General features: G+C 51.2%; 7 protein-coding genes across 7 annotated transcripts; 5 read left to right on the forward strand and 2 right to left on the reverse strand.

Moving 5' to 3' along the window:
* Positions 1-617: 617 nt before the first annotated feature.
* A1O9_05131 (adenylate cyclase) lies at positions 618-6828 on the forward strand (the record flags this gene model as incomplete). The annotated part of the gene is made up of 2 exons (XM_013407417.1): positions 618-6521; positions 6574-6828. 2 exons carry the CDS (start codon positions 618-620, stop codon positions 6826-6828), a joined length of 6159 nt encoding a protein of 2052 aa, XP_013262871.1.
* A 1732-nt stretch (positions 6829-8560) lies between these two features.
* On the forward strand, positions 8561-11014 carry A1O9_05132 (uncharacterized protein; the record flags this gene model as incomplete). Its single annotated transcript, XM_013407418.1, has 1 exon — positions 8561-11014. The coding sequence occupies one exon, from the start codon at positions 8561-8563 to the stop codon at positions 11012-11014; it is 2454 nt and encodes an 817-aa protein (XP_013262872.1).
* A 4340-nt stretch (positions 11015-15354) lies between these two features.
* A1O9_05134 (uncharacterized protein) lies at positions 15355-17481 on the reverse strand (the record flags this gene model as incomplete). The annotated part of the gene is made up of 4 exons (XM_013407419.1): positions 15355-15567; positions 15731-16501; positions 16575-17332; positions 17388-17481. The coding sequence occupies 4 exons, from the start codon at positions 17479-17481 to the stop codon at positions 15355-15357; spliced, it is 1836 nt and encodes a 611-aa protein (XP_013262873.1).
* Positions 17482-19067: 1586 nt separating this feature from the next.
* Positions 19068-20584, forward strand: A1O9_05135 (uncharacterized protein; the record flags this gene model as incomplete). Its single annotated transcript, XM_013407420.1, has 2 exons — positions 19068-19637; positions 19694-20584. The coding sequence occupies 2 exons, from the start codon at positions 19068-19070 to the stop codon at positions 20582-20584; spliced, it is 1461 nt and encodes a 486-aa protein (XP_013262874.1).
* A 739-nt stretch (positions 20585-21323) lies between these two features.
* A1O9_05136 (uncharacterized protein) lies at positions 21324-22731 on the forward strand (the record flags this gene model as incomplete). The annotated part of the gene is made up of 3 exons (XM_013407421.1): positions 21324-21815; positions 21940-22102; positions 22163-22731. 3 exons carry the CDS (start codon positions 21324-21326, stop codon positions 22729-22731), a joined length of 1224 nt encoding a protein of 407 aa, XP_013262875.1.
* A 1128-nt stretch (positions 22732-23859) lies between these two features.
* A1O9_05137 (uncharacterized protein) lies at positions 23860-25945 on the forward strand (the record flags this gene model as incomplete). The annotated part of the gene is made up of 11 exons (XM_013407422.1): positions 23860-23925; positions 23978-24005; positions 24055-24116; positions 24166-24356; positions 24424-24852; positions 24907-24968; positions 25022-25151; positions 25210-25349; positions 25402-25515; positions 25589-25694; positions 25792-25945. The coding sequence occupies 11 exons, from the start codon at positions 23860-23862 to the stop codon at positions 25943-25945; spliced, it is 1482 nt and encodes a 493-aa protein (XP_013262876.1).
* Positions 25946-26210: 265 nt separating this feature from the next.
* A1O9_05138 (uncharacterized protein) lies at positions 26211-27089 on the reverse strand (the record flags this gene model as incomplete). The annotated part of the gene is made up of 1 exon (XM_013407423.1): positions 26211-27089. The coding sequence occupies one exon, from the start codon at positions 27087-27089 to the stop codon at positions 26211-26213; it is 879 nt and encodes a 292-aa protein (XP_013262877.1).
* Between the last annotated feature and the right edge of the window lie 18 nt (positions 27090-27107).

A 27107-nucleotide genomic window follows, 5' to 3' on the forward strand; every position in this document is an offset into this window, starting at 1 on the left:
GTGCCTGCGCTACGCCTGTGCCTGTGCCTGCGCCTGTTTCTCTTGCTCAGCCTTTTTGCCTGGTGTCTCTGCGTCTGCCTCACCTCCACCGGATCGGGCCAGCGACTGCAACCTACCGTTTACTACCATCGACATGTCTCACGAGCCGTGTGCTTGCATACCGAGCCTCATCTGATTTAATCCTGATCTCCAACTGGTACCCACGCCTGAGCTGCGGCACTCATTTCGCTCCCAGCTGCTCCAGCTACGCGATTGAGCATGCTGATTGAATCGTCCTGCGTCAGACGCGATTCATATCCGCACCACCCTTGAACATGGTCTGAAAAGGCATACAGAAGTACCGAACCGCGTTTATTGAGTAGAGTAGGTACCACTCGTTGTCCTGCTCTCGCTATCTCCACCAGGTTATCGCCATCTTAGATTCCCTTGACTGACCTGTGTGGCGGACCCGACCTACAATCCATTTATCCATTTATCCATTAACATGATCATGAATAGGACTGTTTCTTCTCCCTTCGGTCTCTATCCTGTCCCTGTCGCCGCCTCGTCCTCGTCCTCGTAGTCCTCATCACAACCTCTTCTTCGCCGACCAACGCTTCTCGAGGCCTCTGAGAACCATGGCCATCTTCGGCTCCCCAGCAAACCCCCCTGCTCGCCAGCAGGCTCAGCAACGAAATGCTGCCGCTGACATCGCCCCATGGGATCTCAGACCCCCAAATGACGACGAAATCGCTCCTTGGGAACGAGGTCCTCAAGCCCAGATCACAGGCATACGCCCCTTCAACCAGTCCTACTTCAACGATGCAACCCCTCGTGAGGCTCAACCTTCCGTGCGACCGGATACTGCCAAAACAAACATCTCAGACTCCCCGGACTTTGACGCCGACGCTCGCCGCCCTTCAATAGCCAGCGCCACTACCATCAGCAGTACTGGTTCAAGAGGGAGTGCCGTCAACGGACGTTTCCACAAGAGTCTTAAGGGTTTCTTTGGCGAAGATCCCACCGACTCACGCAAGGGCTCAACCGCAAATCTGCCCGACCAGGTTCAACCAAATCTTTTCGCAGAGAAGCCGCCCCAGAGGAGTGGCTCCGTTCAGACACAGAATACTGCAGAGGAGCGGCCAAAGACCCCTGCTCCCCCTCCATCAAGTGAAGTCACCCCCTGGGCATATCAGAACTTCGAGGACGTCTCAAATTTTGGGTCTGCTCCTATACGGCAGCCCCCTCAGAATGAATCAGTTGCACCAAACAACAGTTCAAGTGCCCCCTTGCACCGCCGGGGTCTCTTACACCGCCATACTAGAAGTAAGGAGGATCCTCCCAAGGGCCAACAGGCCACGAGTGCCATTCCCAAACGTCCATCTACGAGTCGAGAATCTTCAACAAGTAACCTTGGTCATTTCCGAGGAACCCCCCAGACCAGCACTCCGATGAGCTCCTCCACCGCTCTTCCTCGCAACACGAGTCCTGGTCCTGGATCTCGCAAAGAAGCCTCTGCCCCCACGGAGAAGCGCTCAATCTTTTCCAAACTCAAGCACCGCCATCACAAGGAGAAACAACCTCCACAACCCGAACCTTTACGCACCGCCATCGAGCCTGTAAGCCCACCGGAAGAACTTAAGAAGCCCAGATCGCACTCAAATCGCGCAAATACATCTGATAGTCAGGACAACAAACGAGACAGGGAAACTAGTGTGGCCTCTGTTGACAGTGCCTCTACTATCAAAGCCTCAGACAGTTCCCCAAAGGTCGATCGCACCTATACAGCACAATCAACCAAGTCTAGTCGGTTTGGACGGCATGGAAGACACCGTGGTCCAAGTTTCCAGCAAGAGCCGCTCGAGAGGAAAACCACGGCCACACAGGCACCAATGCAAGCTGGTGTTTTCAATCTCGACACCAATTTTGACGATATGTCGGATATCATTGCCCAGCCTCAGGTTCCCAAGACCCCTGTCGACCCTGGAATATTTACCGGCAGCAAGATTGCCCAGACTCCAGCATCTGAGATCTCTGCGCCTGCATGGGATGCCCCCGACAGTTGGGCTGTCAAAGGCCAAGAAGACGAGGTGCTGGATGCTTTACCTGAAGCTAATGAAGATGGCCTACCTGCAATTCAGGAGGAGGACGGCATCTCATATTTCATGCGAGTCTTTAGAAGTGATGGCACTTTTGCAACCCTGTCCATGTCCATCAATGCAACGGTGGGCGAGGTCTTACAATCCTTGGCCAAGAAGTCTGTTCTTCACGATTCAATCGACAACTACCAGTTACTCATGCGCAAGCACCAGCTATCGCGGCAGCTTGGAGGCTCAGAGAGGCCTGTGGCGATGCAGAAGAAATTACTACAACTCGCAGGGTATACGGACCGAGATCGAATTGAAGATATTGGTCGCGAAGACAACAGTTATCTGATACGCTTCACTTTCTCCCATGAAAAACAGACTGGCTATGGTAGTGGCCTCGACAATGATCCTGCGTTCAACAAGATGCAAAAGTTCAGTCATGTGGATCTCCAAGGGAAATCTTTGGTTACCATTCCCATCATCCTATACACCAAAGCCTCGGAAATCATCTCCATTAATCTGTCTCGGAACATAGCCTTGAGGGTGCCGAAAGACTTCGTTACTGCTTGCATCAATCTCCGTGAAATCAAGTTCACTGGCAACGAGGTCTGGCGCTTACCGCCTAGCTTGGCTTGGGCAACCCGGTTGACCGTGCTTGATGTCTCCAACAATCGCCTAGAACAATTAGAACATGCAGAGCTACATCGCTTGATGGGACTTGGGAGCTTGAAGCTCGCAAACAACAAACTGACGGCGCTTCCGGCGAACTTTGCCCATTTCCGCCAACTACGTAGCCTGAACTTATCCTCCAACAATTTCACCACCTTTCCCGAGCATATTTGTGCTCTCAAGTCTCTAGTCGACCTCGATATCAGTTTCAACAAATTATCTTCCCTACCGAAGATCTCTCAACTTATCACTCTGGAACGACTCTGGGTGACCAACAATGATTTGAAAGGGCCATTCAATGAAAGCTTCAAAAGCTTGGTCAATCTGAAAGAGATCGATGCTCGCTTCAATGGGATCACCGATATCGATAGCGTGGCTCAGCTTCCGAATCTAGAACAGTTACTGGTGGGTCACAATAATATCACCACTTTCAAAGGCTGCTTCCAGAAACTCCGCGTCCTAGTTCTGGATCATTGCCCGATCACTTCCTTTGAGCTTGAACAGTCCGTTCCCACCTTGACGAGCCTTAATATTGCTTCAGCAAAATTGGTCGAGTTCAAGGAATCGCTGTTTGATTTTTGTCCCAACCTACAGAAGCTGAATCTGGACAAAAACCATCTTTCATCTATGTCTTCGCAGATTGGAAGATTGTCAAAACTTGAATTCCTCAGCATGGCCAAAAATCCTCTGAACCTGATCCCTCCTTCTATTGGCAATCTGGTAGAGCTTAAATTCCTGAACTTGAGGGAATGCAACATCAAAAGTCTGCCGCCAGAGATCTGGTACTGTCGGAAATTAGAAACGTTGAACGTCTCTTCCAACGTGTTGGAAACGTTCCCTAAGCAGAATGCTGCTCCACCTCCCAATGATGCCAGAGACTTGACTCCAGCCACGACTCCAGGTCTCTCGACTTCACCCAGCTTCGAAGAGCTCGGGAAGCTGGAAGACTTCCAGGCCCGAAGGCCTAGCCAAGCGTCTGCAGGGATGATGAGCATTGGCAGTTCACCTGGTGGCGGACGGAAGAATTCAGTCGCTTCAATACCGGGTCATCGAAAGGCTTCCGTGATATCAAGGACCAACACCGAATATTCCATGAGTCCAGCTACGCGAAAAGATTCCAATATCTCCCAGGCCAGGCTTCAAAACACCTTTGGCGGATCGCTACGATATCTCTACTTGGCAGACAACCGACTTGAAGATGACGTGTTTCGTGAGCTAGTCCTACTTCCGGAGCTGCGTGTCTTGAATTTGTCATACAACGAGCTTGATGATTTCCCTCAGGGAGTACTGCGGCGATGGACTCAATTAAGCGAACTGTATCTCTCAGGCAATGAGCTCACATCACTCCCGTCGGATGATCTCGAGGAGAACAGCAATTTAAGGGTATTGCACCTGAATGTCAACCGTTTCCAAGTACTTCCAGCTGAACTCTGCAACGTACACAAATTAGCGACGCTAGATGTGGGAAGCAATTCACTGAAGTACAACGTCTCGAATTGGCCGTATGACTGGAATTGGAATCGCAATACAAATCTTAAGTACTTGAACTTCTCCGCCAACAAAAGGTTGGAGATCAAGCCGGCAGCTCACCAGAATCAGTCACAATTCAATTCAATGAGTGGCGAGCAAACAACTGATCTCACCAGCTTCAATACCTTGAAATATCTGAGAGTGCTGGGGTTGATGGACGTGACCCTCCTGACTAACACCATCCCTGACGATAACGAAGATCGTCGAGTCAGAACCTCAGCATCTTTGGTTGGTGCTTTAATGTACGGCATGGCAGATACGTTGGGCAAAAACGAGCACCTTTCAACCCTTGATCTCCTCAAGCCAAACTTTAGGGGTCATGATGCCGAAATCCTCATTGGGCTATTCGACGGTCAAAGCATGTCCAGTGGTGGCTCCCGGGTGGCGAAGTACTTGCATGAGAACTTCCCTGCGATGTTCTATGATGAGCTCAAAAGGTCTGAGGCAACTAAAGACACGCCGGTAGATGCTCTTCGACGGACTTTCCTGTCTCTCAATAAGGACATGGCGAATTTTGCCAGCAGCAATTTCGATACCAAGGAGCATCGATTGGCTAACGGCCATAGAGGTTCTACAGTGGCAAATATTCTGGGTCCAGATGATCTTACCTCGGGCGGTGTGGCCACCGTTATGTATCTCAATGGGACAGAGCTACACGTCGCCAATGTCGGCGATGCAGAGGCGATTCTCATTCAGTCCAATGGTCAGCATCGTGAGTTGACAAGAAAACATGATCCCGCGGAGCATCGTGAAAGAGAAAGGATACGAGAGGCGGGAGGCTATGTCTCGAGACAAGGCAAGCTCAATGATGCCCTTGAAGTCAGTCGAGCATTCGGTTATTATAGCCACATGCCGTGCGTGATTGCGGCGCCACATACATTCAACTGTGGCCTGACTGAATCCGACGAGCTAATTGTAGTTGCCACGAAGGAATTTTGGGATTACGTCACGGTTGACTTGGCCGTGGATGTCGCCCGAGCTGAGAAGACTGATCTCATGCTCGCGGCACAAAAGCTTCGAGATCTGGCAATGGCATATGGAGCAAGAGATAAGATTATGGTGATGGTGCTGGGTATCTCAGATCTGAGGAAGAGAGGCAGTCATCGTTTCCGTGGCACTAGTCTTTCCATGGCCAAAGAGCTTGGTCTCGACGAGGGAACTATCTTTCCAACCAGGAAAAAGAGAAGAGATCAAACGTTGGTTGGCGATTCTCGCCTGGCTAGACTTGAAGAGCCAGAAGCACCCATTGGGGAAGTGGCTATTTGCTTCACCGATATCAAAAACTCGACGGCATTGTGGGAAATTCTGCCCGTGCCCATGAGATCGGCTATAATGATGCACAACGAACTTATGAGACGACAACTGCGAATTATCGGTGGCTATGAGGTGAAGACTGAAGGCGACGCTTTCATGGTGTCTTTTCCCACTGTGACTTCTGCGTTGCTCTGGTGTTTCAGCTGTCAGAGTCATCTCCTAGAACAAAACTGGCCAACGGAGATTCTCGAGACAGTTCACTGCCAAGAGAAGCTCGATGCGGACCAGAACCGGATTTATCGTGGACTCTCTGTGAGGATGGGGCTCCACTGGGGCCGACCTGTGTGTGAGCAAGATCCTATCACGAGGAGAATGGATTACTTTGGCCCTATGGTCAACAAGGCAGCCAGAGTATCAGCGGTTGCTGATGGTGGACAAATCAGCGTCAGCACTGACTTTATTGCTGAAATCCAGCGGACCTTGGAGGCATATGCCGACGATGATCGGCGAGACTCGGTGGGTTCAGAGGATACAGTCAACGATGATCCTCTGGCAAATCAGATACGACGTGAACTTAGACAACTGAGCAGCCAGGGTTTTGAGGTTAAGGATCTCGGCGAGAAAAAGCTCAAGGGTCTTGAGAATCCTGAGTATCTCTATCTGATGTATCCCCACTCCCTTGCAGGGCGTTTGACCATTCCGCCAGGGGCTGAGAACAAGGTCCAACTGGGTGGTGACACTCCCAATGCAAACGAGGAGAAATCTGGACCTGGGGCTCTGGGTAAGAACACTAGATTGAATCTAGAGCTTGATGAGGTTTGGAAACTTTGGGATATCGCATTGAGATTGGAGATGCTCTGCAGCTGCCTCGAAACACCAGATCGTGCAGCTGGCTTGCAAAAGCCGGAATTGAGCCTCCTAACGCGGATGAAGGAACGAGGCGGAGTGCAAACGGATAGCTTCATGATGAATTTGTTGGAGCACCAGGTGACCAGAGTCGAAGTAAGTAAATTCACTCACCATTAGCGATTGTGATGACTGACATGAACTGCAGTCATGTGTAACTACACTGCAACTACGGCACATGTTACAGCCGTTCCAAAAAGGCACTCCCCTTGTTGACCAAGCAGCTCCTATCGCAGGGTTGTTGAGCCAAATCTCTGAACTGCTCAGACAGGCCAACAGATTGAAGGTAGGAGGACAAGCAGCCCAGGTAGAAGAGATCGACCAATATGAAATTGTCGACGAAGACGTGGATGAGAGCGATGATGACGCTGAAAGTGCAGTGGAAGACACAGACTCGGATTGACGTTCTTACTCCAGATAAGTTTCGCCTGGGAGAGAGGGTGCGCTCGGCGTACGATCCCCCACCCCCATCCGCAGGCAAAGGAACAATTCAGCAGAAGGACAACGATACTTCGTGCATCACCAGGCTCTCCAGGGAAAAGCCCGCACGCTCTCGGGCCAGTAAGAGCAGGACTGACGCTTTTATTTGGATATTATTACTTTGTTTACGAAAGGAGGAACTCTTACGACTTGGGATACGATATTCTTTGGGCTTGTCTTTTCGGAGCTGCATGAAGTAGCGCCATTGCGGCGGCTCTTGGCGTTTTCATGAAAGCGAAAACAGTACAACAGCTTTATTATTACGGTTTATTTGGGCTTCGCTATTTTTGGGAGGCGGTTGGGACGCACTGACGAAGAATTGACGGTGTTGTTCCTTTTCTCTTTTCACACAGACAGCAATTTTGCTGGGGAAGCAAGTCATATATTTTTGACACCCGTGACACAGTCTCTCAGCGAAAGGGACGACACGGTTGTCTTCGAGGACGATTTTCTTGCGAATATGGGTCGGGGTGGCTGGTGGAATCGGCAAAGCACGGGACAACAAACGAACGAGGACATTTGCCTTCATGGTCAAGAGTATAGGATTCTCCTGGCCTGGCAGGATGACAAGATGCGGTCGGGATGATCAGATCGCACTGCCGCCAAGCGGGTTGCGCCATCTTTTCCCTTCATAGGAGGCGGCAGCATGGTTTAGGCGGTCAATCTGGGTTCAGTGTTGGATGGAGCAATGAACGCTGACAAGAGCACAGTACAGCCAGTAGTAGTATAGTAACGCAATCGAAGTTCGGCAATCCATCATCGAACTGGAGTGTTTCGTATCGTGCGAGACCTCTTGACCTCTTGACCTCTTGACCTCTTGACCTCTTGACCTCTTGACATCTTGACATCTTTTCATTTCGTGATGCTGGAGGTTATCCCGGCGAATATCGCCTGCGCGAGCGCGTTTGTATACCCAAGAAGATCATTTTGGCTCGAAGGATCTTCAGAGTCACCGTTGGGCATGGTCGATAGGAATCGACATTCCAGCGTCTTGCCATCAGAAGGGCCACACACCCGTCCCACAGTTTACCGTTTCGCCATCTCAGGTCGGCGATCGGCCGCGTGGATTGCTGAATCCAGAAGTGCTTCATCTAGCCAGCCAATCCAGTTCTGCGCTTCGTTTCTCCGAGTATTCGACCGACCAGCTCAGCTCCTGTTTTTGAATTCCAGGGTCCTGCGCTTGTCCTGTCCTCCGTACACGATGATCGTAGTGATGTTATCTCCTTGGGCCGCTTGAGTCTTATTGGGGATAATGCTTCTGCTCGATCTTGTTCCCCAAGGAAAAACCCTTTTGCCCCCTTCGCTGCTTAGCCCGTCTCTGTACTTCCACGCCTTACATGTGCCTGCCAATGCTTGATGCTTGGAAGAATCTCCGAGGGTTTCTTGAAAGGACGAAAAGCCCGGCAGCTCTTCCTGTTTCGACGCTGGAGCCGACGACGTAGCTTGCAGCTTCGCCGTGACGTATTCATCTCAATATAAAGAGGAGTTTTCTCACGTTGAATTAACCGCACGGGCAGACTGGTCTGTGTGCAAGCTCTAGCTCGGTTTCATTCTTTTGCCTTGCCATCGTGCTATCAGGACACTCACTCTTTGTTAGACTCTCGTCAACGTGACTATCTACCGATCACCTTTCCAGAGTTGCAACTACCAGCAGCATGAAGGGCTACCACTTCGAGTCCAACCCGGTAGCGAATCCGGAATCTGTCATTCTGGGACCAAACTACCGCTTCGTAGTCCTGAGCGATGCCCTAATTCGGTACGAGTGGGCGCACGACGGCAAGTTCGAAGATCGTGCATCCACCTTCGCTATCAATCGGGACCTGCCAACACCCAAGTTCCAGAAGGTCGAGCGCGATGACGAGCTCGAGATTATCACCGACCACTTCCACATTAGCTATGACAAGAAGCGGTTCTCACCATCAGGCCTCCTTGCCAGTTTCTCTGCCAAAGTCACTCTCTGGGGAGCCCAGTGGCGGTACTCGGACGACGAAGGTGCCGGGAACGTTGCTAACCTTGGTGGCACGGCAAGAACTCTTGATGAAGTCGACGGCCGTTGTGCTCTTGGTGTCGGCGTGCTTTCAAAATTCGGATATGCAACGATCGACGACAGCAAGTCGATGTTGTTCGACGGCAAGGGATTTGTGGCCGGTCGACTACCCGGCGATCGCGTCGATGGATATCTCTTCGCACACGGTCATGACTACAAAGCGGCGATCAAGGCTCTCTACTCCCTGAGCGGGAGCCAGCCCCTACTCCCGAGATGGGCCCTGGGCAACTGGTGGAGTCGATATTATCGCTACGAGCAGCAGGAATACATCGACCTAATGGACGAGTTCAAGAAGAAGGAGATCCCACTTTCCGTCGCCGTCATCGATATGGACTGGCATCTCGTCAATGACGATCGTGTCCCACATGCCGGCTGGACGGGATATACCTGGGACGACAAGATGTTTCCTGACCCGAAGAAGTTCGGCAAGGACCTGCACGACAGGAAGCTGAAGATCACGCTGAACGACCACCCTCATTCTGGCGTGCATCACCACGAGGACGCGTATGAGAAGATGGCTAAATTTCTCGATCACGACACCTCTCGCAAGAACCCAATTCTATTTGACCCGACGAGTCCCAAGTTCATGGAAGCGTACTTGTCCATCTTGCACCGCAATATCGAGAAAGTCGCCTGCGATTTCTGGTGGATCGACTGGCAGCAAGGTGCGCACACTAAGGTCCCTGGAGTAGACCCGCTGTGGCTGCTCAACCATTTCCATTTCCTCGACAACGCGCATAACGGGCAACGACCCTTGATTTTCTCGCGATATGCGGGACCGGGCTCGCACCGCTATCCTGTGGGATTTTCTGGAGATACGATCACGACGTGGGCGAGCCTGGCGTTCCAGCCTGAGTTCACAGCTACAGCTAGTAATATTGGCTACGGGTGGTGGAGTCACGATATTGGTGGACACATGGGCGGCACAAGGGACGACGAACTGGTGACCCGATGGGTGCAATTCGGTGTCTTCTCGCCTATCATGCGCCTACACTCTTCCAACTCCCAGTGGACTTCCAAGGAACCATGGAAGTACCGCAAAGAGTCGGAGATCGTGATTCGGAATTTCCTGCGTCTGAGACATCGCCTCATTCCGTACTTGTACTCCGCGAATGTTCGGTCGGCGACAAGCGATGAGCCCCTCGTCCAGCCTATGTATTGGTCCTACCCTGAAATCGACGAGGCGTATCAGGTTCCGAATCAGTATTTCTTTGGTGCGGACCTTCTAGTTGCTCCGATCGTGACGCCGAGGGACACGAGGACGAATCTGGGCGCTGTCAAGGTCTGGCTACCTCCCATGTCCGGTCGTTGGGTCGACATCTTCACAGGCGTCGTCTACGACGGCGAGAGGGAGCTGAACATGTACCGGGGCCTCCACGAGATTCCCGTGATGGCTCCCGAAGGCAGCATTATTCCACTAGATGCTGATTCAGCACCGGAGAACGGTGGCAAGAACCCCGAACGATTCGAGGTCCTCGTCGTTGTAGGCCGAGACGGCCAATGTAGCGTGCTCGAGGATCCTTCAGACGACACCTCCGAGGTAGAGAAGAAAGCACCTGAGAGCGGCGAAAGAGGCAGCCTCATCCAACTAGACCAGAAGAAGGGCACGCTCACAGCTCACGTCACGGGTAGAACTTGGAGCTTCCGCTTCCTCACGCTCAGCAAAATCCCCAAGGACTTCAAAGTCGCAGTCGACGGCAAGGACGTCACGAAAGAAGCAGAGACCCACATCGAGACATTCCCCGATACCCCGTCTATGGTGGTGCAAATTCCCACATCATCAACAACCTCCAAAGCATCAGACAGGAAACCAACAATCACCATCTCCCTGGGCCCTGACCCGCAGCTGGGCGTGCACGACCATAAACCCCGCATTGAGCGGCTGCTGCTCGACTACCAGACCGAATTCGATATCAAGGATCGTATATGGAGTATCGTTGACGACCGCAAGGGCGCAATTAATATCAAGATGGGGAAGTTGATGAGTCTCAGTGTGGATGAACGATTCACGGAGCCGATTGCCGAATTAATTCTTTCGGATCATCGTGGTATGCACTTATGAGAAGGGTTGGGGACGGAATAGTAAAATAGTCAGGGAGGAGACCTATAATCCTGAAGATTAGATGGATTTTCCTTCAACCTACAATCAATCAAAATTCGCGAGGCCTTTGACTTTATTCTCTGACCAACTGTATACTGCAGGTCCCTCGTCTATGAGAGAAACATGGCATTAGTACTCCGTACAAACATAATACAGCATCCATGTTTTTCCTGTGCCAACGTTGCCAAGCAAAGCGTCAACAACCCGCTTTTCCACATTCTTCGCTTCCCGCTTCACATTTGTCCTGAATATTCGGACACGAAGTTGACAACAACTGCTCTCTGACATATGTCGCACATTAACATTTATTGGTAAGATGTTGAAATGAGGTGCTGCTAAAGTATGGTCTTAGTCGTCGCAAAAAGGACGCCCAGGATACTTGGGAGATGGGACTAGGAGTGGAAAGGAACAAAGCCCAGCTCTAGTCAAAGGGTTTCAGCTCTGGTAAAGCGTCCAAAAGCGTAAGGCTTAACAAAGAGTGTGCAATGAGCCTTGTCCTCATTGTTCAGGAGCCTTAATATGGGTGCCTAGGCATTATCTTTACTCTCTTGGTTAGCGTTTGCAAGATGAGCTCCCAGAACAAAATGCTGTTTAAAATCCTTTTCTGTAATCTCCTGATGAAGGTTACCTTCGAGGAGAATTTCAAAAGGCTATAGGTTTTCCGCTATCGCAGACAAAATCGATTATGGGCGATCTAGCGATCTAGATATCCGCTCTATAGAGTGATTCACTCTGGAGGCCAGACAATCCCTCCCTTCCTGTCTCAAACATATTCCTGCCATTACAGCATCAAGGATGGCCGCGCGCACAATATATAAAAGAAAAGCAAAACAAAATTCACAAAATGTCAGCGCTCGGATTTGATCCAAGGTCTCTTCAGAACTTTCGTCTATCAATAGAAGCGCTACCCAATCGATCGGAGAGCCGGCCTTTCAATCGTGTAACAATCCTGCGAACACCACGACGGAACGTGCTAACCACTGCACTGCGCTAGCTGTTTTGGCAGAAGATCCGGCACCTGATACTTCGAAGGTGCAAGAAGCAAGGAAGCGTACTGAGTACGTGAATACAATGGCATTGTTCATGTGACAACCTTTATTGACAATGGGAATGGGGTTCCACCCACAGCCTCGTAAAATTGCGCTAGCCAAAAGGGGGCGTATATGAATATACATAAGGTGAATACACAATACACTAAGTGGATATTGATTCACTGCCTCATGAACAACAAAATAACAATCAACAAACGGGCCAGTGAATGCCACACACAATGGGCAGGTGAGGCAGGTGAGGCAGTCGTCTGAGGATTTGTTTCCTCTCCTACAAACATTGCTTTCCCTTGAGATCTTTCCTCTGTCTTCCTCACCACAACCCAAACCACCACACAACCCCGTTTTCCTGCTCATTCTCGTTCTCATGCCCATGCCCACAAAACTTCTTGTTTCTTGGTTCTTTTCCGGCATCATGGATCTCGAAGACTACTACCAAGAGCGGGTCTGGTGCGACTACGAGGTCGAATCCCGCCTACACAAGAAGTACCTCGAACAGATTCTCTGGAAGAAGTTCGGAACACATCCATGCGACCAAGGCCAGCTCTATGACCTCGCCATCTTCCTCGTCCTTTTATTTCCCTTGGCCTTTCTCTACTTCTTCGGCACGCGTTTGCCTGCGAGGGCAGCACTCGCAATGTACGATATCGTTTGGCGCTCCGCTTCTCTCCTCGGTCTTTTCCTCGTCGACTGCGCGGTAAAGGCGGTCGTCGTACTCATCTGGCTTGTTACCCGTCTCCCACAGATCATCTACGAGAGATGGAATGTCCATTGGCGAGAATGGATGACTCGGCTTCCTGAACCAACACCAACCCCAACCCCAACACCTCCGCCTGGTCCTGGACCCATATCAATACCTACACCTACACCCACACCCACACCTACACCCACACCCATCCCTGAACCTATACATGGTACTACTCCAACGCCTACTCCAGTCGCTAAACCTGCACCTGCACCTGTTCCTGCACCTCCAACTACGCCTACGGCACCGTCTCCACCTCCACCCACCCCTGGCCCCTCTCAGCCTCACAATGGAATTTCTCCTTCAGATGGTGACGGTGATGATTTTCCTAAACCTGACCTTGATTTCCCGCCGGATTGGTTCATGAGAAGCCAGCCGATAGCACAGATTAGAAGACCTCCCTGCAGCGTCAGACCGGTGCCGATTGCAACTCGCCCCGCCTTTATCCGAACGCGCCTTTCAACCCTTCATACTCAACCTCCACCCACACAGTCGCACGAAGAAAGAGTGCAATTTGTTCGAGAGCAGACAGCTCGAGAATCGAGGCCTGCCATGACTGGCCCTCGGAGAAAGACTTTTCCAGAGATGGATAAAGAGATTGCAGCCTTGATCCAAGAAGTGAATCTGTACAAGACACAACTCAGGTCGCTCAAGCAACAGCGGCCTGCTTCACAAGCTGCATCCTCTCTAGAACCCCTTCCAAAGGATAGGCTCTCCGATGAGAAACTGGCTATTGAACGCCAAAAACGCGAGCAAGCCGAGCAAAATGCTCAGGCTATTGAGGAGACTCTTAGACGGCTGATTCTGGAAACGGATATCTCCCTGAAGAAAGTCTCGGATGAAAATGCTTCCATGAAGAAAGGGTCTGACGAGAAGTTTGCTACCTTTCAGAAGGCCTCGGAAGAGAATACCGCCCTCCTGGAGAAAGTCATGACTGAAAAGGATGCCCAAATCCTCGATCTCAATAGCCGATTGAATGAAAGCCAGACACAACTGCTCGATCATCAACAGACCGCCAGCATCAATGAGCAAGCATCGAGGGAGTACAAGCAATCTCTCGAAAGCCAATTGAATGATGCCATCTCAGCCAAGGATGCCGCTGAAGCAAGCGCCGCAGAGAAGACCAGCTCAGCAGAGAGCGAGAAAAGGGGGGCAGAAGCCTCGAACGAAGCACTCAGAAACGAGTTGCTCGACGGCGGGAAGACGAGGGAGAGACTCGAGCAAGAAGCCGAGGCCCTGCGTCAGGAGAATAAGAGCTTGAAGAAGCGTGTAGGAGACTCTGAGAAGGCTCAAGCAACCTTCGCCCTTGAAAATCAAGAGAATTGCGCTCGTGCCGATCGTCTTGAGGCTGAGATTCAGGCCACAAAGGCAACTGCTGAGACCTTGCACCGCCAACAGATTGATCCTGTGGAGACAGAGAAGGCCGAGCTACTTCAACGCTTGCAGCACGCTGACAACACTCTTCGAGACGCGCAGCAGCAGTGCGAGAATCTGAAAGCAGAGGGCCAAAAGGTCCAGAATGAACGCGACGCCGCCAAATCTCAGATCATACAACTGCAAGCGCAATCCGGCCCTGACTCGGTGAAACTTCAGCAAGCGTTTGGCGATCTGCGAGCACGATTTGACCACGGTTCTGGGCAGTACCAGCGGCTGAGCGAAGAGTATAAACGTCTCAAAAGCTATCTCGCAGAGATGGAGACTTCCCTCCAGACAGAACAGCGCCAAAAGAATAATTTGAGCGGAAGAGTTGAGAGCCTCACAAGAAGCAATCAAGATCTTAATGGCCAGTGTACAGTGCTGCGAGAAATGGCGGAGAGAGCAGTCCGAGAAGCAACAGCGAAAGTTTCAGCAGCGAAAGACGAAGAGATACGACAGCTTCGAGCCCAATTGCAAGGGAACAACACCAACGGAGTACCTCAGACACCGTTGCGAACTCCAGCCACCAGCGTGATCAACCGCTCTACTCCTACCTCCGTCAAGTCCGTCGACTCCTCGTTGTTCTCTTCCGGTCCACGAAAGCTGCCACTCACCCCTGCCGTGAATCCTCACGCAAAGGCTGCGCTGGCAAACCAAGAGAACTCGAGGATGGCAACAATGTCAATGCAACTGCAGGAATATGCCAGGCAGACTCAAATCCTCGAGGAGCAGCGAGACGCAGCGCTGGAAAGGTGTGAAAATGAATTGTTGGAACCCAACCACCGAAGAGAACTGGTGCTTGAATGAGGCCATTACTATGAATGATCGAATGAAGTGGCGTGGATCAGACTTGGGACCCAGCCATTGGCGCTAATTAGAGAAATGTGCCAGAGACGCAATAGGCTTGACGAAAACAATCAAGTTTTGATGAAATCGACATCGTTTCAAGTAACGTCTTATTCGTCCACCCTTCCACAAGTCCCATCAGAATTGCCAGCATCGTTGTATTACATAGGTCCGTTCTAGTAGCTATCGCTTTTCCTTCGCGTTTTTCATCTGATCACATCTCCTCCCAGAACAAATTCTGGTTCTCAGTCACCCCTTCCGACCCTTTCAATATTCAATGCGGCAGAAACATTAGCAAGATGGCTGAGTACATGTGGCGTGTTTCCCAGCTGGGCACCACTGAGAGAGATTTCTTCGGACAACATCCCGAGGTGGTTACGGAAGTTGGTGACGGTCTCGAACATCGCGGTCGCGGTTGCCAGGTATGACTTGCTGTATTTTCCCGCTCGGACCAATGCCTCAATTAGCCAAAGCGTGCACATCACGAATGTGCCTTCACGGCCACCAACACCAGTGATGTGGGATAGAAAGTTAGATAGGCTTGGGAAAGGTGGAGAAGACAGGGAGGAGAAATGGGGCCAGAAGCGGGTCAGAAGGAAGTCAAAAGTGAGAACTACGAACCGTCATCGGTCTTTTCATGGTCATGCCGGAAAACAAACCCGGCTGAGGCAAGGCCACCATTCTCTGGGCTCCTGAGAATTCGAGCCAGAGTGCCGATGAACTGGGGGTCATTCGGAGACATGAAGAAACCAGAGGCGCCACCAAGACAGCGGAATCGAGACTCGTCTTGGCGTCATAACTCTGGACAAAACAGTTCAAATCGTAATTGAAGCCGCGCTGCATCACCTGTTCGTAGATGGTATCACGGGTCTCAAGCCACTTGAGACGATTGGGACAGGGGAAATTGCGTTTATCAGACAGGCGAATTGGGCTGTCCACGGCCACCCAAAGCATCATTTTGGAGTAGACAAAGTGCTGTTTGTGACCGCGGACCTCACATATTGACATATCCGGCTGGTCCCAGACTTTGCAAACAAAGTCTGTTATGTAGCGGACGTTGAGCCATTGGGCGTAAGATCCTGGTTTACCGTGCTTGTTGTACAAATAGATTGAATCCATCAGTTCGCCATAGATGTCTAGCTGCACATGGTCAGTCGCTGCATTGCCAATGCGTACTGGACGCGAGTCCTGGTAACCGGATAAGTGGTTCAGTGTCAATTCTGGTAAATCGGTAGAGCCGTCAATGCTGAACATCAGTGGCAAATGGTGAACTGTTGTCGAAGTTTCGGCGACTTTACGCCATTCCGCGATCCGCGCGAAGATGAAGTTGATATATGCTTCGGCTTCAGCCGGAAACCCCATTTTGAGGAACACGTCGGAGGGAGATGTTAGCTAAATACGATTATAGGGGACAGCAAAAGTCTCATGGGATCACCTTACAAATTGTGAAGCTAGAATCACGCACCCAGGAATATCGGTAATCCCAGTTTCGTGGGCCACCATTAGCTTCAGGAAGAGAGAAGGTTGGTGCGGCGACAATGGCACCCGTGGCATCATAGGTGAGGAGTATCAGAATGAGCATACTGCGTTCGACTTCTTGGTGAAATCGCCCGCGGGAGTGACAGGCTTGAATCCAATTCGTCCAGTACTTGTAAGTATCATCTTCGAGGGTACTAAATAAATCAGCGTTGAGATATGGCTCAAGTGCTCTGTTGTACATGACCATGATACTACGTTGACCCTCTCGAAGCTCAAAGTAAGCATGCAGAGTGTCGTTGGTAGAACCTTCGATGCGAAACATATGAGGTGCAGCCTTCAATGGGCGATCGTGGGTGTAGTAGCTGATGAAGAACTCTGGAACATCATCGGACTGGTTCTGGTTGACTGGAACCCATGAAAGGGATTGACGGTAAGTGTCCCCATCTGCATCGACCTGGGAGAAGTTCATGGAACCATCAGATCGAGCGTAACCGGGTTTGGGACAAAGCTCGATATCTATGGACATGGAGCCACGGATACAGTCGAGTTTCCTGACAAGGGTAGAGCCACTCCCTCGCAGGACCTTGTTGTGTTGGGACAGGGCAAAGAATCGGTCAGGTCGACAACTCCATCTTCGTCTATCCATTTTGTCTGGAAGAGGCGCGGTAGTTCTGCTTGCAGAGGGTGCTATTTCGAGGACTGATACTCCAATGGCTGCCTCCGCCTTGACTCGTGTCGAGGATTCTGTAGAAAGTCGAGGGAGAAACAAATTTTGGCCAGCACATGTAATCAATGCGACCATTCTTGCCAACCAAGGCGCACGTTTTCATGTCGCCAATCAGGCCATAGTCCTCGATCTGGAGCGGCAGAGAAGGGAGGTTGACCTCACCCATGATTGCAACGAGCAACGCGTAGCGAGTCAGGCTAGAAGCACGTTGCGAAATCTGAATGATGCAGAGCGATGGCCCAAATAGTCTGACAAGGGCGGCAGGGAGAGATGTGCACGGACGCCCAGCTCAAGCAGGGACTTGACTGTGCGACTTCGGTCTGGTCTTGTGAGACGTAGAGTGCTAAAGGAGAACTCACAGGTGTCACGAAGACTGGGAAAGGAGATGACTAAGGGAGGAGGAATACGAGAGCGGAAGCAAGTGACCAGAGAGGACAGCTTGAAAGACAGACCCTTGGATTCCTGGTGCCAGTATAGACACAGCTATGCGTCCTTCGTACCGTAGGCTTCTAGCAGCAAAGCCTGGAGCTGAGATGGCTAAAGTTAGTGGTTAAGTGACATTCGTTGATCTCGTTGACACGATGACGTTGATTCTGGTCGACCTTTGGGGTCTGGATGGCAGGCTTTTATTGGGGGGGTACAGCCACAAGCGCCCATTTTACTGTTTGGCCCGAAGCGGCCGACTCGGAATTGATGATAATAATAATCGCCAGCTGCGTTGTTGAACACCTGGAAGTCTTTTACTGAATGGACTCTCGGGAGGCTGTCAAGGCTCCAAGGCTGAGGATCCCACCCTCGTAAAGTCACGTGATGCGAGCTCCTGAGGATCAAGAAGCGGCATTGCGCTTGTCCTAAAGCAGCGCTAGCACATCTTGGCGCAGGCTCCCAAGCGAAATCTCCTCCTCTTCCTCCTGTCAGAATCGAATCGCAGTGTAATTAGTAGCGTGGATAGACCAGAAGAGGCACAACCACGTCCCTCACACCTTGCATCAAGTCGCCTACCGCTTCATCTCCATCTCCATCAGATCCTCATCGTCGACTTCAACATCCAGTTGTGCCGTCGCGGCCGTGGCTTCATGTCAAACAGCTGCTAGCAGTCTGTTCAACTTCACACGCTCGTTCTGGCATCTGTCAATTTCCCCTGCAAAACCTCCAACGGCCACGTCCACTTCTCCTTCTCCTTCTGATTCCACCTCGGTTGATCTCTCAAACTTCACACACCTACTACTTTCTCTTGCTCCCTCCTCCTCCTTTACCTCTACCAACTGCGCCTGAGCTTGCGCCTGGATCGCAGCTTGCTCTTGATTATTCTTCTGAGTTAAGTACGAGACTCGTTCTTCATCTTGAAGCGCACGGGAGTCGGAGTCAGAGCCAGGATCACCATCACGACCTGCTTCAAAAGTCGTTGTTGTTTTCAACCTCACCTGACTCATCTCCTCCATCTACCTCAAGCATCCTACACCTCATCCATCCTTTCCTGCACTCCTCCGACATCCTCAGAGCACATACATCCAGTTCTCCACACCTGTCGACCCTGAATCCGAGTTTTCCAGACATCTTCCAATCCTCCTACCTTCCACCTATCCTCTCACAATTCTCCCTCGCGTTTGGTACCTCCGAAACCCTCTCTGCACCAACACCTTTTCTTTGGGGTCTTCCCTTGGTGTACATAATACTCGAGAAGAGAAATATATCACATTTGAAACCAATCCACACTTGCAAGTGTTCCACCCCTTTTTCAGGTCACGCGACATGTCTGCGTCACCCTCGTCCACTACTGCAATGGCCTCCACGAAAAGACCGTTGGAAGATCCTTCCTCCCCTTCAGCCCCGACTGACCTACCAGAGGCCAAACGTCCCGCGCTGGACAAGCTAGCCAAAGATGAGCCTCCCTCTGATGGAATAGAAACCTCATCCAGTACAACCATCGGTGGCTCTAAGGCTGTCCCAGAACATGCCTTGCCGCCTATGCCTGTTACCAATGGTACGGTAGAGGCCCAAACTGATGCGCCTGCCCCGGCTGGAACCAATGGCACTTTGCCTGCACCGCCCTCAGATGCCCAACCCATCCTGTCTACAGCATCCCAGAGTGAACGCGTTGTGCCCGAAACCCAAGGGGGCCCGACACAAGACGAAACGAACTGGATTCACATCCGAGCAGTAATTTCCAGCGCTGAAGCTGCGACTTGTATCGGCAAGGGCGGAGAGAATGTTACTCAAATTCGGAAGTTGTCTGGAGCAAAATGCACCGTGAGCGACTATTCACGTGGTGCCGTCGAACGCATCCTGACTGTGAGTGGTGCGCAGGATGCTGTGGCCAAGGTAGAATCCCTTCAATTCCATTTTCCAATCCATTTGCTGACTGCTAACCCTTGCAGGCTTTTGGCTTGATTATTCGGACGCTCAACAATGAACCTCTTGAGGCCCCATCTACCGCGCAGTCCAAGACGTACCCACTCCGACTCCTCATTCCCCACATCCTCATAGGCTCCATCATTGGCAAATCTGGTGTCCGGATCCGCGAGATCCAAGAAGCTTCTGGTGCTCGTTTAAATGCTTCTGATTCATGTCTACCTCTTTCGACTGAGCGTTCGCTGGTTGTTCTAGGGGTCGCTGATGCGGTGCATATTGCTACTTACTATGTAGCCGTCACACTTGTTGAACAGCTCACCGAGCGCTTTGGCGGTCCAGCAGCTTCTGCATATGCCACAAGAAGTGGAGGTCCTGCTGGCGTTGTACCTGGTGGTATGCAGGTTGTTCCGTATGTCCCACAACCGGCTGGTGGTCAATTCGGTCATCCGGAATCATACAAGAAACACAACACACACCCGCCTCAACGTATGCCTCCCCAGCCTTATGGCACACCACAGCTGCCCGGCTCGGCTCATCCAGCATATCCTCAGCATGCTCAGCCTTATGCTGCTGCTGTACCCACACCACGTACACCAAGCTATGGCGGTGCACCCCAGCATGCAGCGGCTTACGGGCAAATGCCTCCTCAGCCTGGTCCACATGGACAGCCCGCCCAGCCTCCACAGGCAATGCCAGGACAACCTATCACTCAGCAAATTTACATTCCAAATGATATGGTGGGAGCGATTATTGGCAAGGGCGGTGCCAAGATCAACGAGATCCGACACCTCAGCGGCAGCGTCATCAAAATTAATGAGCCCCAAGACAACAGCAATGAACGATTGGTCACCATCACAGGCACTCAGGAATGCAACCAGATGGCATTATACATGCTCTACTCCCGGCTAGGTCAGTAATCTCCTCCGAACTTCCCCCTGAAAATCGCTAACGTTGATGCAGAGAGCGAAAAGCACCGCATTTAATCGCCGTTCATGCCTGAACCTCTGTCAAAGGCAGTGCCGAGTTGGCAGAATAATTCATTATTTCTCAATTTGTAGCCTGCAAATGCATGGTAAGCTCAGAATGATTAGCCGCCAGAGTGGGAATATAATTTATTTCATCGTCACCATCGGCATCAGGGCAGCAGGAGCTACGGCGTTTTTCAAAGGGCACTGGAGGTGACCATGGTACGCCTGAAGAGGCATGCTTCTCTGGCTGTCTGGTTGTCGCAGAGTGCAACAACGAATGCCCTCAAAACCAAGGCATCTGGATGGCTGATGGTCCCTGAAAATTGAACAGAAAGGGACCGAGCAAGTTAAAGCGGAGCTACATAGATTTCCCTGAGGTAGTCTAGTTCCTTATCAATACCAGGTATCACAATAGAAGCACAATGGACTTTTCTCTGGCAACAGCTTCTGTGCCACAGTCACAATACCATGCCAGGTCTCATAGCGCAGTGCAATGCATTTTCATCACGGCGGGGCCAGGCCAAAATGTGGCGGGGCTGTTCCCGGTTTGTGCTCTCCCTGGCACTCAAGGACGACTTGGCCCATTCCAAGTGAAGTCTCTGTCGCACAATATTAACAAAGAGATTGATTTCATCTCAGATCTTGTTCCAGAGCTAAAATATACAGTATAGAACGCACATTTCCGAGAATGGCTGGTCGTCCCTTACACCATCAGCCCCCCTTTCGGGCTGAGCATATGGGCTCTTTACTTCGACCACAAGACTTGCTTGATGTGAGAGCTAAAATCCGAGATGAAAATGTTTCACCTGAACAGGCGGGGCTACCGGCGGTCGAGAAGAAGGCCGTCGGTCAAATCGTCAAAACCCAACTCGACCTTGGCTACAAGGGTGTCTCCAGTGGAGAGTACAACCGGACACGCTTCTGGGGTCTGTTCTGGGATGAACTCGGTGGCACGATCCGTCTTCAGGACGCAGATGCTAGCCTTTTCCGCCTTTACCACCCTGATGTAGTGAGCCTTATCGAAAAGGACCGAAAGGTCATGCCTGGTGACTCTGTCATTGCTGGTGGAAAGATCCATCACAAGGGCACAGAATCCAACTTGCACGAGCTCCGTTTGGTCCAATCTTTCGTGCCCAAGGAGGACTGGGGAAACATCAAGCTCACAATGATCACGCCGGCGGTAAGTTTCTGCGAGGGAAAAACCGAGAGTCCATCTATTTTCTTCGCAAAAGCGAGACGCCGCCGCCCTGAAATCACCATCGTTTTCACAGTGAACTTAGTGCTGAACTGACTTTATGCCGTAGTGGTTTCATATGAGATACAAGCAGGGCAAGGCATACACTCCAGAGGCTTATTCCAGCGATGCCGAATATTTCAAGGATGTGGCAGCAGCATACGCTAAGGAGTTGGAGGTACTATATGAAGCGGGTCTAAGAAACGTTCAATTTGACGACCCAGGGCTTGCCTGTGAGTCAACTCGACCAACACTGCCCTTCCATACATATCTTCTGACGTGATTCCAACAAGACTTCTGTTCAAATCAGTTCCGAGATGGCTGGGCTGCCGACAAAGACAACATCGGGACAGTCGATGAGCTTCTTGACGCATACATTAAGCTGTACAACGATTCCTTGGCCCATATCCCCAAGGATCTGCACACCGGTGTGCACCTCTGCAGAGGCAACTTCATTGGTGGGAGACACTTCGCGGAAGGAGCATACGATATTATCGCCAGCAAGCTCTTCCAGAACCTCAACGTCGACACATTTTACCTAGAATACGATACGGAACGTGCAGGAGGATTTGAGCCCCTCAAGTATCTCCCCAAGAATAAGAACGTGATCATCGGGGCGATAAGCACCAAGCTAAGGGAGCTGGAGAACAAAGAAGAGGTAAAGAACAGGATCCGCAAGGCTGCCGACTTCCTGGCAGAGGGATCTGGCCAGACTCGGCAAGAGGCGCTGAAGCAAATCGGCCTCAGCCCACAATGTGGTTTTAGCACCCACGAGTCAGGCTATCCTCTCAGTGACCAAGACCAGTCCGCAAAGCTAGCGTTGATTAGACAGATCGCAGATGAGATCTGGGGCGAGCCATAAGTGGAAGCATTGCCCAGGTGGTTGCGAAAAGGATGCATAGAAAACACCCGCCAGCAGGTGCCCGGCAGGGGTTTCGGCAGGAACATGAATAAAGATCCGCATGAGACGGATGCTCGAGTACTCACCAACATTCTTCAACACGTTGGTAGCCCAAAGGACCGATGAGCTGCAGATTCAACATGGATACCCAAAAGCACGGGACGCACGTACCACATTGGAAATAAATCAAGATATATATTGGGACTGCCGTTAGGTGGTCAACTAGGCAAGCTTGGAGGCATTTACCTCCCAGAACCAAGTCTCCTTGAGAGTCCTGCTACGGTCTTTGACATGGAACTCCGCCTAAGAGACTCAAGCAAGGCCGAGTACGAGATAGCCGTGAAGCGTGTCAAGCATCGCTCCCCATTCCCCCGACTTTTCCCTAAGCCCTTGCCGCACTAGTGCCTCACTAGCTCCTTGGCGGTGGAGCTTAGAGGATCTTGATAGGACTTCCCCTCATGGCGTCAGACACCCCCATGATTTTTGACACCCCACTTTCAACCCCCACCCCCATTTACTCCTAGCATTGCCCCGGACTTGCTCACGGCATTTGGAGTTGTTAAAGAGTTCATATGTCATTTTCTACCTGTGGGCTTTCCATTCCCTTGTGCTCTTGCACATTACGGTTTGAAGGCGTTCATTTGCCGCCGATCCTGGTAGGCCCGGGATCTCAACCGGCTGCCCGTATGATTGCAAATTTGTGCCGTCATAGCCGTTAGCTCTTCGAGAAGCCAGGACCCAGTACAGACCTAGGTAAGAGGAATGTCACCAGTCGGCCGACTCTACCAAATGGCCTCTCCAGTTCGATGGCGGGTTCGCTACCCATTAACCCGGATGAAGCAAGATTGGCTCTCTGTAGCCTTTCAGCAATGTGGTCTCTCGAACCAGCCCTTGTCAAGCACCGGCGATGAGACCGACGGAGATCCCACGACCTTGTGATGATCATTGCCTGTTATCAGTAGAATTAATGGCCGCCGTCTGCATGTCTTCTGACGTTCTTACTCATGCTCCTACTGTCTCTTACCAACTTTCCTTCCTATGCACACGTTGAGAAGAACCGTCTGATTGAGGGAGCAATAAGCATCAAACATGGGTGGTGCAACAATGTATACTTTGGGTGTGTCCCTATTTGCGGCCATTGGCACTTTTCTTTTCGTGAGTATACCGGGATGCAGAGACGTCACCAATGCTGACGTTCTCGCTCTAGGGCTTTGACACCGGCATAGCTACCACAAGTAAGTCCGTCCGTGCATTCCATCTCATTTGATCCTGACAAGGCTCTAGCAATCGCACATCAATCATGGATAGATTACATGGACCATCCGTCCAAAGGACTGACAGGAGCTGTAAGTCTGGTCCTAATGCAAGTTGAGCATGGCACTGATCCGAATGTAGGTTGTGGCCATTTATATCGCTGGCGAGGCTGTTGGCGCCCTTTTGCAAACCGCAGTCGGAGATCAGTTAGGACGAATTCGATTCATGCAACTGATGTGCATTATCGTCACCATTGGTACCTCGATCCAGACAGGCGCCGTTAACATCGGCATGTTTCTGGCTGGTCGTTTCATTGCTGGTTTTGCCGTCGGGTATGTTTCCACCTGCCTTCGGTGTGCCCCATTGACTCTTTCCCCAACTATTCTGACTCCAGACCAGCGGAATGGTTGCGACCGTCCCCATCTATCTCAGCGAGATCTCTGCTCCAGCTAGCCGTGGCTTGATCGGAGGTATTTCAGGATGCGGCATTAGTTTGGGCACTATGGCTTCCAATTGGGTTGGATTCGCTTGCAGCTATGCTCCATATGGAGCTGTTCAGTGGCGTCTTCCACTCGCGATCCAGATCCCGTGGGGGATCATTCTTTTCATCGGTCTCGCCACGTTCATGCCAGACAGCCCGCGTATATTGATCCGTAAAGACAAAATCGAGGAAGCACGAAAACAATTCCTCAACATCCGCAGGGATCTCAATTCGCATGAGGCACAAGCAGAGTTTGCGCTCATGCATGCGCAGATTGAGTTCGAGAAAAAGAGAGAGATCAAGTCTCTGGCGGAAATCTTCAAGTTGTTCAGGCATCGTGCTCTAGTGTGGGTTTCTTCGCATTCACTGGTTAAGCGGACTTATTCTAACCATGAGAACAGCTCCATTGCCGTTCAAACTATGACTAGTCTGACTGGTGTCAATGTCATCCAGTATTATCAGAGTAAGCACACCCGCGTCCTCTATAGTGAGCGCCCCTGCTGATCCCACATGAAGCACTTCTGTACAAGTCGCTCGGCATCAACTCCCACATGATTCTCGCCCTTGCATCGATTTATGGCACCTGTGCATTTGTATCAAACGTTCTCACCACAAGATATATCTTGGACTGGTGGGGTCGGCGGCCGTGAGTAGACTTGTCACGTTTTCCTCCATTGGCAACAATGCGCTGACAAAGTGCATAGTATGATTCTGACTGGTCTTTCATCGATCGTGGTTATCGAGATCTATGCAGCCGTTATGCAACGTGAATTTCAGAATACGGATAATAAACTTGGTAAAGGCTTTGCGGTCCTCGGCATTTACCTCTTTGTCGTCTTCTACTGTAAGAGCAAGTTCAAAGGTCCTCAATCCTTATCGCTGACTGAATCTCGCAGATGGAATGCTGAACAGTACGACTTGGCTCTATGGTGCTGAAGTGCTGCCTATCGCACTTCGATCCAAAGTCATGGGCCTCGCTGCGGCTTCGCACTTTATAGTCAACGTTGGGAGTAAGTTCGCTCTGGAGTCTAGCCTTCTCTGCTCCCGAACCTCAAGAAAGCAAAAGCCTAACGAAAATTACAGTCACGGAAGCCGGCCCCAGCGCCTTCGCCAATATCCACGAGAATTACTACTACGTCTTCGTAGTTTGCTCATTCTTCTTCCTCGTCATCGCATATTTCTACTTCCCGTACGTTTCCCTTCCTATAGCTATGAATCAAAGCTCTTTCAAAGGTTCATGTTCATGCATGATGACATGTCAACTAACCATGCCTTTGGGCCTATAGTGAAACGAAGCAAAAAACCCTTGAGGAAATTGCAGCTGCGTTTGGTGATAAAGTGGTTCTACTCACAGAGGATGATGTGGCCGCTGAAGCCGCCGTCATGGGTGATAAGCTTGAGGAGATGCAAGTCGAGGACACAGAGAGGCGAAGGGTCTGAGTGCCAACTAGTTTTCGCCAAGGAGCCAAAGAACAATGCACTCCTTGCTTCGGCTCAAATCTTTGGGCCAGTAACGAGCTTTATCCGAGAAGAGATCATTGGGTTCGTACGCTCGAGTCAACCGTGCCCTTGGAACGTTGAGACTTTTGAGTCGCAATTGTCCTCGGTCTGAAGACTAGGTATTAGCACAGCGGCTATTGGCCAAAAAACATGACTGCAACATATATATAGCAATCACACAACATTTTATAATCTAGGTAGTAAGTCAACGTGCCTTGATCGCCGCAACGAAGGCGAGTATCTCTCTTGCAGAAACTTCAGGCTGTTCCTCCACCACGTAATGGCCACAGTCCTCTATGGCGACAAATCTCGACTCCTCCGACTTCGCTGTAAGGCCCAGCGTGGTCTTCATTATATCCCCTGCTGCTTGCGCTCCACCCAGAGCTAGCATGGGCAGCTGTAATTTATTTATGGACGACACCTCACGATTCTGCCTTACATTCTCCGGGATAGCGCGGTAGTACGCAAATCCACAACTCATCGCTCCGGGTCGTGAGTAGCACGCCACATATCTGTTGCGCTTCGCAGGTGTGATGCGTTCAGGGTGGACGGATTTGCGATCGAACAGCCAGTCTAACAGTTGGCGCTCGCGCCCTTCCGTCAGCACCTCTGGCAGCTCAGGGAGCCGATTGAACGCGAACTGCCACAGCTTGATGTTCGGCCCGTCGGGTAAAGGGTATTCCGGGAGTACGGCGAGGCCGGGGATCACGGAGTCTATCAATGTCAAGCTCAGTAGTGAAGACCCATACTGCGCTGCCCATGAATATCCGACCCATGCGCCCACATCGTGGCCCACGAGATGGTATTTCACCGACACGCCGAGCTCTGCCTCGACCACTTCCGCGAGAATCCTACTGATGGTTTGCGTGTCGTAGCCATCTTTGCTGGGTGCTGAGTCGCCGAGACCTGGCAGATCGAGGACTAGGACACAGTGGAATTCAGCCAGTAAGGGAAGTACCTCGGCGAACGCTTCAGCTGTCTCTGGCCAGCCGGCGAGGCAGACAATGGGTGTGTCTCCGCTGCCGCCCACGAGAGCATTGATGCCTCTGCTTAGGCGTTTGTTGGTATAAGATGCTCCTGTCATGGCGAATTCTGGGTCTGC

The sequence above is a fragment of the Exophiala aquamarina genome (assembly GCF_000709125.1).
Source record: "Exophiala aquamarina CBS 119918 chromosome Unknown aczIA-supercont1.3, whole genome shotgun sequence".
NCBI lineage: Eukaryota > Fungi > Ascomycota > Eurotiomycetes > Chaetothyriales > Herpotrichiellaceae > Exophiala > Exophiala aquamarina.